Below are 14,015 nucleotides of genomic sequence, written 5' to 3' on the forward strand. Positions count from 1 at the left end.
CCAATCAAGTCTATTGACTACAGCTGAGCTGGCTGAAACTAGCTAATTGCCCACTCAGTATAGACAGCTTCACAAGAATTTATACAACAAGCTATCAACACAAGACTAAATGTTACAACTAGCTTTACTCACAGAATGCCTAAACCCGAATCTACAATTAGTTTCTGACTTACCAACAAGAGACAAAGCAGCTTCCTTCCTTTCTCCAGACAAAATGTCTACTACTACTACTGTTAATACTACTACTACTGTTAATGCTACTACTGGTATTACTACTACTACTGTTAATACGACTACTACTATTAATACTATTACTACTGTTAATGCTACTACTACGAGTGTTAATACTACTACTGTTAATGCTACTACTTTTTCTGCCTTAAAGTCTGTCAAGGCAGTTTTTTCTCACCACTGTGTGGTGCCGTAACTCTTGCTGCTGGTGATGCTGGATGATGATCATCTCAAGGTCCACTGCCCTTAATCCAACAACCACACTCCATTTACTGATGTTCATGGCTATTCATCATCATATGTGCTCGAGTAATAAACCCATCAAAAGAACAAAATAAAGTAATGAAATTCATGGGTGTTACCAGCTGCAGCATGAACATGCGCCACCTTGCCAGATCCACCTGTAACGTGGTGTGTTTTGTTGATCTTCAGGTGAGACACCCACAGTTACCCAGTCCACATGTGATAACTGCAGTATTTGTGTCCTTCAGCTCAGGTTCTGGAAGGGATGGAAACCCAGAGAAGGAGACCAGGGGAGCAGAGAGGGAGCCAGGCGGTCTTCATTGGCCTCCCTCGGTGCAGTGGTTGGACCTGGGTCAGTCACTGGTGTTTGCCGATCTGTTTGCACAGTACCGCAGGCTGCTGTGCACTCTGTGCTGCAAAGCCCTGTGGCTGCAGCTGCATGTGCCACAAGCAGGAAACACTGCAGGAAGCATCAACCTCCAAGATGCACACAGGGGCTTTCACATCCTGCACCGGATCAGTCAAACTTCAATTACCAGTAAGAATACAATGTCCAGTCAATTAACAGTGTAGCGAAGATTCAAATGTACCCAACCAGCAGAGTGACTGGTCTATGTGACACCCGTGGGTTTGTGCTGTTTGTTGTAGATCTGGTTCCTGTGGAGTGTAGAACGATGCTGGAGGACTTCTGTCTCTATCTGTTAGTCATTACAGCACATGCTCAGTGGGACTATGGTTAGTACACACACACACACACATACATGCAAACACACGCACACACACTATGGGGTTCCATACGTCTCATAATAAGTGCGCAGCTAACGACTCGGCGCGTCACTCCCGCATGCGTTGACGCCTGTGCAGCAAAGCAGCGGGTGACATGTAATGTAGTTACCCCATTGACTTATAACGGTCACTAGGGTTGCACATCTCTTTGTGATAAACGGTTCGATATGCATCTAGATACACAGGTTACGATACATATCCCCAAACATTGTGGCTGTATGGCACTGGCAAAAAAAAAAACCAGAACAACAAAATCACATGTCAATGTATTTATTTTTAGACATAGACCAAAAAAAAGTCTGGCTGAATCGTTGGATGGCGGTCACCGGACAGTGTCGTGGACGCTACCCGTGCTGTGGCTGCCTCTTGAGGCGCAAGTTGAGACACAAGCGATTGACATTCAAAGCCATCCGTCTCTCACGTGCGGTCGTGGAGTGCCTGCAGTCACACGGCAGCCGCCTACCTGTGGCTGCGCCCGCCTCTCCACCTCCTCCATGTTCCGTGTTGTTGTGTTGTTGGGGGGGGGGGGGGGGGGGGGGGTTGTGGCAAGCGATCGGCGAGCAGTTTGGGATCGGGGACGTACTGCAGTCAGGGTCAGAGAGAAATCCGACCGGCACCCGCTGAATTTACACCGATAATGTCTCACCATTCGTGGCCGTAATAAACACTATTACTGCTTTGTACATGTTGTGGAAGTCCCAGACACACTGGGAAATTAAACGCCGTCCTGCCTGAGTTCATAAGCGGAGGGATGCTCCCATTCATTGTCTATGTAAGAAGCTGTGTAATGCCGTCGCGGAGCGGCGAGTTTCGAGAGACGGCGGCACCGCCCGCAAGCTCTCGAAAATCTTTTAAACTGACCATTGTCGATCTAAAATAAAGACAGATTCAGCAACTGCATAGCTTATTTCTCGCCTAAAATGTTTTCAGAAACACATTTTGGTGAACTATTTTGTAAAATAACAGGGAGGCTGCGAGGTGAGAACGATATGAGCTCGGAGGAGCACCGAGGTGAGGGGTGTGTGTGGGGGGGGGGGGGGGGGGGATGCTTTTTTCAAACCTTTGTAGACTAGAGCTTTAAATGAAGAAAGAAAGAAAGCTAGCTTCCTTCGTTGGGTCAGAGAAAGCATGTGGCTACTTCATGTGCTACACTACATGGCATTGAACGGCTTAGTGCCAAAACACATTTCTGATCTGCTGGTACGTTATGAACCATCCAGACCTCTAAGGTCATCTGGGTCTGGTCTGCTTTCTGTCCCCAGAGTCAAAATTAACGCGACGGTTCGGAGTAAAATGCACCATGACATCCAGCCAAATACCCCCTCAGAAGCATTTTTAGCGATGGTCAGCATTGGTCAAGATAGGGCTATCAGCCGAATGGCTTAGTACTGGCGCGAATAGTACATTATGTATATCTCGTAAATTACCCCACTAATAATGCATGGAATGTTACCAAACTTCTGCAGTAGTACACATAGCGTCTGTACTCACAAAACGAGGCATTTGACAGTTTGTAAGTACACCAGGAGTTTATTTAAAAGAACACTTGCCTGATAGCTTCTATCCTCAGCTGCTAGCGCTTCCGCAGCGTAGACGCCACTTCCGTGTTTACCCAGCCAATGCCGTCACGCGAGTTTCACGCGAGAGTATGAAAAAGTTTCGCAGAATTTTTATAAATGCTTGTATTATCAGGTCATGCACACGGAAGTGGCGTCTACGCTGGGGTAGCGTTAGCAGCCGAGGATAGAAGCTATCAGGCAAGTGTTCTTTTAAATACATATATATACCTAATGTACCATTTGCGCTAGTACTAAGCCATTCGGCTGATAGCCCTATCTTGACCAATGTTGACCATCGCTAAAAATGCTTCTGAGGGGGTATTTGGCTGGATGTCATGGTGGAAATTACCTAGGGTGCATTGCACTCCGAACCATCACTTTAAACATGGAGAAGCAGCATTTAATTTTTATGCTCCACATATGTGGAACAAACTCCCAGAAAACTGCAGTTCTGCTGCAACTCTGTTTGCTACTGACTTTGATTAAATCAAATCTGAGCTTTCTTCTTTTCACACTGCACTGTAACCTTTATTCTGTTTTATCTGTCTTCTGTTTAGATTGTATTTCTGTTTCCTATCTAGGTTTTAAGTCTAACTTAATTGTAGTTATATTAATGTGATTCATGTCATTTTATGTTGCCTATTGTTTTACTTGTCTTACAATTGTCTTGTTGTTGAAATGTGCTATACAAAGAAACTCGCCTTGCCTTGTGAGCTTTACCATCATTTATTCCAGTCAAATATTTTTTGTTCCAAAATTGGCTGATATTGAAGAAAATACAAAATTAGGCTTCAGACTTTCTGTTCTTCTTTTGCAGTTTGATCTAATATACACAAAAATACATGGCAATGGTGGGATTCGATCTTATAGTGTTTAAACTCTAATCCTAGCACCCTAACCAGTGAGCTATAACCGCTCTCTGTGGAACTGATTGAATTTGAGATCTGGAGAAAACAAAACGTTAGTCTTGTATATTAAATCATTGCAGGAAACATCATTCAGTGTAGCAATGTCAGAGGAGCAGGAGAATATTGATCAAAATTGTTCAAAATTTAGCCTTCATTTCAAGATTTCTATTTTCATAAATAACAGAAGTCAGACACATTTTTAAACAGAAAAATCAACAGCGTCATTTGAACGGCTGCTTTCTTCTTCTTTTTCATCTACTGGATGAAAATGGAACACAGCGAAAAGTAGGTTACACGTTCATGTACACGGTGTGGTGCACGTCGTCAATATCTACTTCCGGTTGCGAAGAATCTAAACATACGCGTGTAATCGCGTGAAAGAAAACATCTAACAGTGAAGGTACATGTCCACAGGCAGATGGAAGGCCATCCAGTTCAAATTTACATGCATTCTCACACGTTAACAACACGTAGACAACATGAAGACAACACGTAGACAACACGTAACAACACGTTAATGACTATGTGTTAACGTGTTAGAATTCAAGTATATTTGAACTGGATTTTCTAAAGAATGAAACCCTCACATTACAGAATGCATGCGTATTTGTTGTAATGGCTATGAGATTAAAAACATGTGGTTTGAATGGAACTCAATGGGACAAAGAGGGCAGTACATTTAAATCTGATGCTACACAAAAACTAATTATGCATAAAAGTCATTATTTTGGATAAGCTTTGACCTATCCATGACTGATTTGAAATAAATGCCCCAGCCACCAAAAATTAGTTTTATGGAAAATGTTGGGACCTCAACTCAACTCAACTTTATTTATATAGCACTTTACAACAACCGTAGTTGAAAACAAAGTGCTGTACAGAGACATAAAACAATTTAAAAACACTAAAATGAATAAAACAGGTGTTAAATTGTTTTAAAAACAATTAGAAACAATAAAACAATAAATCAAAGCAGGGCAATAAGAAAAATAACACTAAAACAGGAGTAAAGTCTCATGTGGAGTTGAAAGCCAGGGAGTAAAAATGGGTTTTAAGACTGGTTTTAAAAATGGACAGTGAGGAGGCTTGTCTAATGTAAAATGGTAGCTCGTTCCGAAGTTCATAGACACAAACCTCAGGGTTTGTGTCTATGAAACAATTCATGGATGCAGATTGAATTGTTTCTGAACATTCAGATTGGAGCGTCCTCTGTGTGGAAACAGCCACGCACCTCTACAGGGGGTCTTTCCCCCTCCCCCCATCTGCCTGCAGGCCTGTGTCACTGAAAGTGATACCTTTAAACTCCAGATTCCATTCTGATTGGTCAACTGCAGTGGAAGCTGGCTTTTTACCAAGCAGACCAAGTTGGAATCTCCCTCTTTCCACTGGGACCTCAACCTGAACAGAGGTCTCATCCTCTCTTCCTCCTGCAAACTTGACCTGAACAGAGGTCTCCTCTTTCTCCTGGGATTTGGACTACAGGTCTCAAGTCCCCAAGCAGCGCCCTCAAAACAGCCAACAAGCTGGCTGTTGGAGCCTGCTTCTGCAACAAAGACAAGAATTCCTAGTCGAGAAATTCCTCCATCCACAACTTCAAGGACAACAACTTTCCTCACAGGAACCTGAAGACAGCAACCTTTCTTCAGAGGAACAACCAACCCTTCTTCAAGGACTGGTAACAATCTGGGCATAGCTTAGGACAGAAGCTGAATGTGATGACACTAATGTTTCAAAGTGATTTTCTATTTGATGTATTGTTGAGTTAAGTGTGTAACCTTAGTTCAGTTGTTAGTGATCTAGAACAGACAGTTTGCACGCTCACTAATCCAACTTTCCTAACGGCACATACATTAAACTAATTATACACATATATAGGAACCTGTTCTCCAGGCAGGACCACTCGGCCTCCCACAAAGAACACCCCCACACCACATGGCTGACTGGTTGAAACCCACAGCGGCCATCTTGTAACACACACACACACACACACACACACACACACACACACACACACACACACACACACACACACACACACACACACACACACACACACACACACACATGTATAGTATTTAGTTAGATAGGCCACTTAGACTTAGTGTATGCTTATTTGTTTATTGTTACTAAACCCCTTTTAAGCATACTGCTGTGTTATTAATGTTGTATAATTGTGAGGGATATCAACCTCTTCTCTGTAAAGAATTCACAAATCCTTCAACTGTTTGTACTCATATGCTTATAGTTATTAATTATTGGCATTTGAGTACAAAGCCTTTTATATGAGACTGAATACAGGTTTGGTTATCTTTTCCCTGATTGCAGGGTGGTGCCCCGTAGATTATTAATTATATGAATAATCCTATTAATATCAATAATTCTATTGATATTAATAATTATCTATTAATAACCAAATCTGCTCCTGCTACTGCCCCAACAAAAATGACTAATTTGTGTTTTTTCATAAAAAAAATATTAACATAATGTAATCAAACTGGCATTTAAATGGGTTAACATTTTGATAATGATTCAATATTTGATAGTTTTGATCAGGACTTTTTGTCCCTAAAGGCACAAGAGGGTAGTACATTAAAGTGACGCCTGAGAGTTAAACAGCAGCAGGCTGAGCTACCTTGTTGGACTTGCATATCTTCATGTTTCTTTACTGGTGAAATACCGGAAACACCCTGTGCAGTGACAGACTTTACAGATTTTACAACCCGGTCTGTTCCCCACAGATTTCTTATGATGTTTAAATATAGAACATTTTGAATTGTGTTACTATTCAAACTCATTGTTGGATTTTCGCTTCAAGGGGGGATGTTGGGACCTCACATTTTGTGTCTTTGAAACAACACATAGATGAAGATTGAATTGTGTTTCAGAACATTAAGATGCTCCATATTCCACTGTGATTGGTCCAACTGCAGTAGAACTCAGAAGTTGCAATTGGCTGAGATGATTTCTGCTCCTTTCTACTGAGCAGATCTACTGTGAATCGTTCTCTTTCTCCTGGGACCTCAACTTGAACAGAGGTATCATCTCTTTCTTTCTCCTGGGATTTTGAGCTTAAAAGAGGTCTCTTCTCCCTCTCTTTCTCCTGGACTTCAACGTGAGAGAAGTTATCCCCTTCTCTCCTGGAAACCAAGCCAAGGCAAAGCAAGGCAAGGCACAACCCACCCTGGCCTTTAAGCTTCTTTCCCAACACACAAGATCACCCAGTCGATACAGAGCTCACTAGAAACTCCTCCATCCAAGCAACAGGCACTTTAACGACAGCAACCTTTCTTCAGAAAGAACAAGCAAGAATCAACATTTCCCCAAGGCTTAGTAACCTTCTGGGCACAAAAGCAAGGAAATGAATGACCATAAGCACATCAGATAATCACACTGGAACATTAAGATTGTTTATCCGTAGCTCAGGTGTTAGTGATGTAGAAACAGTTTGCATGCCCATTAACCAAACGTTGCTAACATAGAGGTCATGTGGCCCTGCCTGGAGAACAGGTTTCTTTATATATATATATATATATATATATATATCCTGAAAAACAACCCCACACCACAATCCTCCCCTCCACCAAACTTTACACGTGGCACAATGCAGTCAGACAAGTACTGTTCCCGCCAAACCCAGACTCGTCCATCAGATGGAGAAGCATGATTGGTCACTCCAAAGAACAAGTATTTTGAATAAAACTAACTCTTTCAGTTCACTGTGTTTTCTAGTACTTCTTCTAGTTTTCTATTGCTACTTTTAAGTTTACTATTCCCTTTTTTGGTTTGACTGGTTGTAAAGCATGTAGCAAAACATTATCACCCAATTCGAATCCAATAGTAATAATAACAACAATAATAATAAATTGTATTTATCAGATTATTAAGAGCTTTGTAAATGATGAGGAGGATCTTGAAGTGGATATGCTGCTTTATTGGGAGCCAGTGAAGGTGTTGCAGGATGGGTGTAACGCATTTCTTTGAGTAACTTACACTTCTAAAGAAGTCTCTTATGTTCTTTTTTTAGACATCCTGGCTACGTCTAATTACCAAACACATACACACGCACGCACGCACATGGACACCGATTCAAACATTAATGTAAATGAAACCTCTGATATTACAATCCTTCTCTCTGACGTCAGGCAGAACAAACTCCCAACTTACAGTAGCGGACTCCTGTAGGACTCCTGACCGCAGACTAGCAGACCGGTGTGCAAGCAAGATGGAATGACAGCGGGGACGGCCAATCACACAAAAAACGGCAGAGCCAATCAAGGAGCTTGTGGGCGGTCTAAACTAAAGGAAACAGTCTTCAGCTTGAGCGGCCGTTGTCCGCTTGGTCCTAGTGCTTGACGGGTCTCTGTTTACTACAGCGTAACATTGTTTTTGGATGGTAAAAAGTGCAGGGGAAATTACGATCCCACTGACAGTTGACTGTGGAATATTTGTGAGGACATTTCACGACTGGACTTGTTGCACAGGTGGCATCCTATCACAGTACCATGCTGGAATTCACTGAGCTCCTGAGAGCGACCCATTCTTTCACAAATGTCTGCATGCCTATGCTTGCTTTTATACACCTGTGGCCATGGAAGTGATTGAACACCTGATTTATATTATTTGGATGGGTAAGTGAATACTTTTGGCAATATTTATGTTAATTTGTTTATTGTTAATAAACCTCTCTGAACATACTGTTGTGTTTATTAATTTTGCATAACAACAAATGCTATCAACCTCTGCTCTGCAAATATTTCCAAATTCCTTCTGATGTACTAGCTGGTAATTTAATAATTATACAATTAATTATTTATCCAAGTTGTCACGCAACAGGAACGGGTTGAACAGGCTTTTATTGAAAAAAAAAGTGTCAAAAAACAACTTGGCTACAAACTTAAACTGCGCTAATTAAACAAAAGATCGCTCCACAGGGAGGAAAAACAACATGGCTATGAAATTAAATGTATTGAACAAAAGAAGGAAAAAATACAAACGTGATGGAGAATCCGTGGCAAGGCTATGGATGATGGCTGGAGGTTGTGGACAGGACAAAGAGACGAGAAGCTCTGGCACAAGACAAGGGGAGACGCGGACTTAAATACACAGAGGGATAATGGGCAACAGGTGGAAACAATCAGGAATCAGGGATGAGATCAGACCAGGGACACATGAGGAAGGGCAAGTGACCTGAAACAAGAGGGGAGTTACTCTTTCAAAATAAAACAGGAAATTTTACAAGACAAAAAACCCAGACAAGACAAACCTCACCCCGGCGTGACACAAGTTCCCTTATTTATAGTTAGTATATCAAATTATATTGAACTAATTTGTGACTTGGCTATTTTTCCTTTTTAAGTAATGGTGACTCGATTGATTTAATACAAATTAAATTAATTTTTAATTATTAAAGATGGAGTCTACGATTTTTCACTTGAGCCAAACTTTAGCCAATAGTAGCCATCCGGTCCGCATGGCTCATGGCTACTATTGGCTAAATGTTCCGATCAATCCTCGCTCACTCTCCTGCTCCTTCTCACGTCTCGTCCCGACTCACTTCCGCGTTTGAAACTACGAGCGGACAAGACGCTTGTTGCCCTGAGCAGTTCAGGTATGGAGCAGGGCTCTCACTGGCTGAGGCTGCAGCGTCAGCGGGGAGGAGGGGGGGGATTGTGGTGAGCGATCGCCGAGCAGTTTGGGATCGGGGACGTTCTGCAGTCGGGGTGAGAGAGAAATCCGACCAGCACCCGCTGCATTTACACCGATAATGTTTCATCATTCGTGGCCGTAATAAACACTATTACTGCTTTGTACATGTGGAAGTCCCAGACACACCGGGAAACTAAACGGCGTCCTGCCTGAGTTCATAGCGGTCTATGTAAGAAGCCGTGTAATGCCGGCGCGGAGCGGCGAGTTTTGAGAGACAGCGGCGCCGCCCGCAAACTCTCGATAATCTTTCAAACTGAGCGTTGTCGATCTAAAATAAGGACAGATTCAGCAACTGCATAGCTTATTTCTCGCCTAAAATGTTTTCAGAAACACATTTCGGTGAACTACTTTCGTAAAATAAGAGGGAGGTGGCTGCGAGGGGAGAACGATAGAGCTCGGAGGAGCACAGAGGGGAGGGGTGTGTGTGGGGGGGGGGTTCAAACCTTTCAAATCTTAGAATACAGCTTTAATTCCTTCAAATAGTCCATATTCCAATTCTGCTCCTGCTAGTTCCCACGCACTTAGAATTAAGCTGGGGAAAATATAAAGACATCCAGTTTTATGTCAGTACTGGGATCAGTGGGTTTAACTGGAGTTACAACTGAGGGTCATTCACATAACAATGGAAAAAGGATGACCTCAAAACGGGCTCAAGACTTGAACTTGAGGCACACTGTACTGCACCATTGACTGAATCTTTCCATTGCATTGACTTGTCTCTCTCACACTGTCTCTTTCTACAGTAGTATGCAGAAGTTTAGGTTCAGCTCTGAAAGATAAGTGCCTCACTGATGTGGATCAGGGCAGCGACTCTGTGACACCATCATCTAAGCAAGATGGGAATGTGATGACGTCAGCGACCATGGAACATTTCCTGTTGTCCCTTCCTCTCCTGTCATCTCTATGCTGCCATCATGCGAACAGCAGGGCCTCAGGTAATCCCTATTAGTAGAGGCGTCACATTCTAGTGCATATACAGTTAGGCCCGGAAATAATTGGACAGTGACACAATTTTCATGAGTTGGGCTCTACATGCCACCACATTGGATTTGAAATGAAATATCCACAACAGAATTGAAGTGCAGACTGTAACGTTTAATTCAAGGGGTTGAACGAAAATATCTTATTGAAAATTAAGGAATTGTACACATTTTTATACAGACACTTCACATTTTAGGGGCTCAAAAGTAATTGGACACATAAGCATAACCTACACAAAATGTTTTTTTTTTCAATATTTTGTTGCGAATCCTTTGGAGGCAATCACTGCCTGAAGTCTGGAACCCATGGACATCACCAAACGCTGGGTTTCCTCCTTCTTGATGCTTTGCCAGGCCTTTACAGCAGCAGCCTTCAGTTCTTGTTTGTTTGTGGGTCTTTCTGCCTTAAGTCTTGTCTTGAGCAAGTGAAATGCATGCTCAATTGGGTTGAGATCCGGTGACTGACTTGGCCATTGCAGAACATTCCACTTCTTTGCTTTAATAAACGCCTGGGTTGCTTTTGCTGTGTGTTTTGGATCATTGTCCATCTGTATTGTGAAGCGCCGTCCAATCAACTTTGCTGAATTTGGTTGAATCTGGGCAGAAAGTATATCCCTGTACACTTCAGAATTCATCCGACTACTTTTGTCTGTTGTCACATCATCAATAAACACAAGTGACCCAGTGCCACTGGAAGCCATGCATGCCCATGCCATAACACTGCCTCCACCATGTTTTACAGAAGATGTGGTGTGCTTTGGATCATGTGCTGTTCCCTTTCTTCTCCAAACCTTCCTCTTCCCATCATTCTGGTACAGGTTTATCTTTGTCTCATCTGTCCATAGAACACTGTTCCAGAACTGGGCTGGCTTCTTGAGGAATGCTTTGGCAAAGTCAATTCTGGCCTTTCTATTTTTTGTACTTATAAATGGTTTGCACCTTGTGGTGAATCTTCTGTATTTACACTCATGAAGTCTTCTCTTTATAGTAGAGCTAGAGACAGCTACACCTACTTCTTGGAGAGTGTTCTTCACTTCAGTGGATGTTGTGAATGGGTTTTTCTTCACCATGGACAGTATTCTTCGATCATCCACCACTGTTGTCTTCCGTGGACGTCCAGGCCTTTTTGAGTTCCCAAGCTCACCAGTGCACTCTTTTTTTCTTAGAATGTACCAAACTGTCGATTTGGCTACTCCAAGCAGTTCTGCTATTTCTCTGATTGACTTTTTCTTTTTTTTCAGCCTCAGGATCTTCTGCTTCATCTCCATTGAGAGCTCCTTTGACCGCATGTTGTATGGTCACAGCAACAGCTTCCAAATGCAAAACCACACACCTGGAATCAACCCCAGACCTTTTCAAGTCAAGTCAATTAGTTTCACTACTTAATTGATGACCGGTTAACGAGGGAGAAGCCCATGCAGCCTTCTGAGTCAATTGTCCAATTACTTTTGGTCCCTTGAAAAGGAGGTGGCTATGTTTTAAAGAGCCATAATTCCTAAACCCTGTGTCCGATTTGGATGTGGACACTCTCAAATCGCAGCTGAGAGTGTGCACTTTAAGCCCATATTAATTATATAATTGTATTCTGAATATGTTTTTTGTAAACAGCTAAAATAACAAAACTTGTGTCACTGTCCAAATATTTCTGGCCCTAACTGTACGCCTTCTGTTATTTTTCTTTCAGTTCCCTCTTCAATATACAGAGAAAATGGGAATTGTTCATATTTATTTATGAATGGTGAATAATCCAAAGTTACCTTGTGATTAATCTGATTTAAATATTTAATCAATTGACAGCCATAGTATATAGATATACAACGCAAAAACAAAAGTAAACAAATAAATAATAATAATTGAAAACTGAAACCAAAATATGCCTCTACCGCTACAAATCCAACATGTCCAATTTCATCCCACCATACAGTTTGTTAAAAGTCACCTTGTTGTTAAAACCCTCTTTCTAGCTTAAATTCCAGTTCCAAATACAATTCTTGTAAGGAACTATTTTTCCAGGCGTAATTACATTCGGCCCAACGGCTCTCTTGGCTTTGTTGTGATTGACAGCTCAGAGGGTGGAACCCAAGTGTAGGAGGTCAATGATAAGCTGAAAGTTCCACCACGGGCTCATGTTTATTCTTGGCTCGTAGTGATACGACTCAACAGTCGCCATAAATTAATGATGTCCAACTTCTCCCAGTACATCTTCCTCATATTCATACTGGGAGTGTTGGGAAGTCGTTCTCTGACCAACATCTTCTTCTCTACATTGAATCGTGGATTGTAAACCAATGTTGAGCGGTATTGCAAACAAGCTTGTTTATCTCACCGCTTCCTGGTAAGAAAGTCCAATCAGAGCAAGCCAGAGAACTTTTGGCCAATGGGATGCAGCCGAGGGATCATGTGTTCCTTGTGCCGAGAGTGTGCTTGTTATTGAAGTCCACCCGGGCCACGTAACTGGAAGCAGCTGGACATTAATAACCAGTGTACCCAGAACCTGCTGCTAGCTTGGAATGCAGAAGACATTTGATTTCAATTTGCCATTTTTAGTGGCTTTTATTCAAGTAATACAGTAATTTTAGATCCAAATAAATAATGCAGAGATTTTCACAAGGTTGAATGACCTAAACCCAACGACCAGTCTCGTACAGTATTTTTACACATCACTTCAACACAAATGCAGTGAATGCTGTTGAAGCAGGTAGGCGGACCTCTGCTAAAGTAAACACTGCGTACATTGATGCACACAACATGTGTTAAAGAAGTTAGTATTCGACTGGTATGCTCCTTTAATGCCATAAATTGCTTCCAACATATCGACTGAGTTCAGCAAAATCTTCTTTCAGTGAACAAATTGCATCCAGTATGTCACTGTTTAAAGGCACTGATTACAATTTATCTCTGTCTCTCTCTTCCTCTAGGTTCTTTTAGCCTCTCCAACTCCAATCTCAGTCTCCAGAGACATACAGTTAGCTTAGCATTAGCCACAGTACAGCTGTCTACAGTCTGGGTCGTGTCCAAGGCGTACCAGTACCTGTCCTCATGGAGCCTCAACAAGTTCATGCTTATCACACAAGGAGACCTCAAAGTAAGTTCCTCATTGATCATTAATATCCATCAATTAGAGTGGAAATCAAACAATCACATTACAGAAAAGGCCTGTTTGTGCCAATACAGGCATGAATATATATCTCAGGTTTTGTTGAGTACAGAGGTATTGCACCCAAATGCAGATTTAATGGAAAAGGTTGATTTAAACAAGTTGAAACTAACAAAAACACAGTTCAGGAGGCCACACGGGTAAAAACAGACAAGACAGAAGGACTACAAAATTGAACAAGAAACCAACACCACAAGAGATGTGATGGCTGGACATAGCCAATGCATATGGAGATCTCCTTTAAAAAAATCACACTCTTCCCCTTAAGGTCAGTGCATATCTAAAAATATTAAACATGAAAACATTTTTGTCATTAACTCCTTTTCTCATCATGCATATCAAATGTGAGTTCATTTTCATAATTTTAACCCTCTAAATGCCAGTTTATTTACATAATGGCACTAATTTTTTACCCAAAAAATGAATAATTTTTTATTTGATGAAT

At 41.8% G+C, this 14,015-nt stretch overlaps 1 protein-coding gene across 5 annotated transcripts in view; it reads left to right on the forward strand.

Moving 5' to 3' along the window:
• The window catches only part of ccdc142 (coiled-coil domain containing 142), a 119,557-nt gene that overhangs the window by 80,891 nt on the left and 24,651 nt on the right, over positions 1 to 14,015 (forward strand). For 4 of the 5 annotated variants that reach the window (XM_084009531.1, XM_084009534.1, XM_084009533.1 and 1 more), the window contains 4 exons: positions 723 to 1,012; positions 1,123 to 1,209; positions 10,177 to 10,368; positions 13,332 to 13,498. In XM_084009531.1, the coding sequence (XP_083865657.1) occupies positions 723 to 1,012; positions 1,123 to 1,209; positions 10,177 to 10,368; positions 13,332 to 13,498 (736 nt within the window). The remainder of the gene's footprint in view (positions 1 to 722; positions 1,013 to 1,122; positions 1,210 to 10,176; positions 10,369 to 13,331; positions 13,499 to 14,015) is intronic. The other variant, XM_084009532.1, reaches the window with a different exon arrangement.

The sequence above is a fragment of the Eutrigla gurnardus genome (assembly GCF_963514095.1).
Source record: "Eutrigla gurnardus genome assembly, chromosome: 5".
Taxonomy (NCBI): Eukaryota; Metazoa; Chordata; class Actinopteri; order Perciformes; family Triglidae; genus Eutrigla; species Eutrigla gurnardus.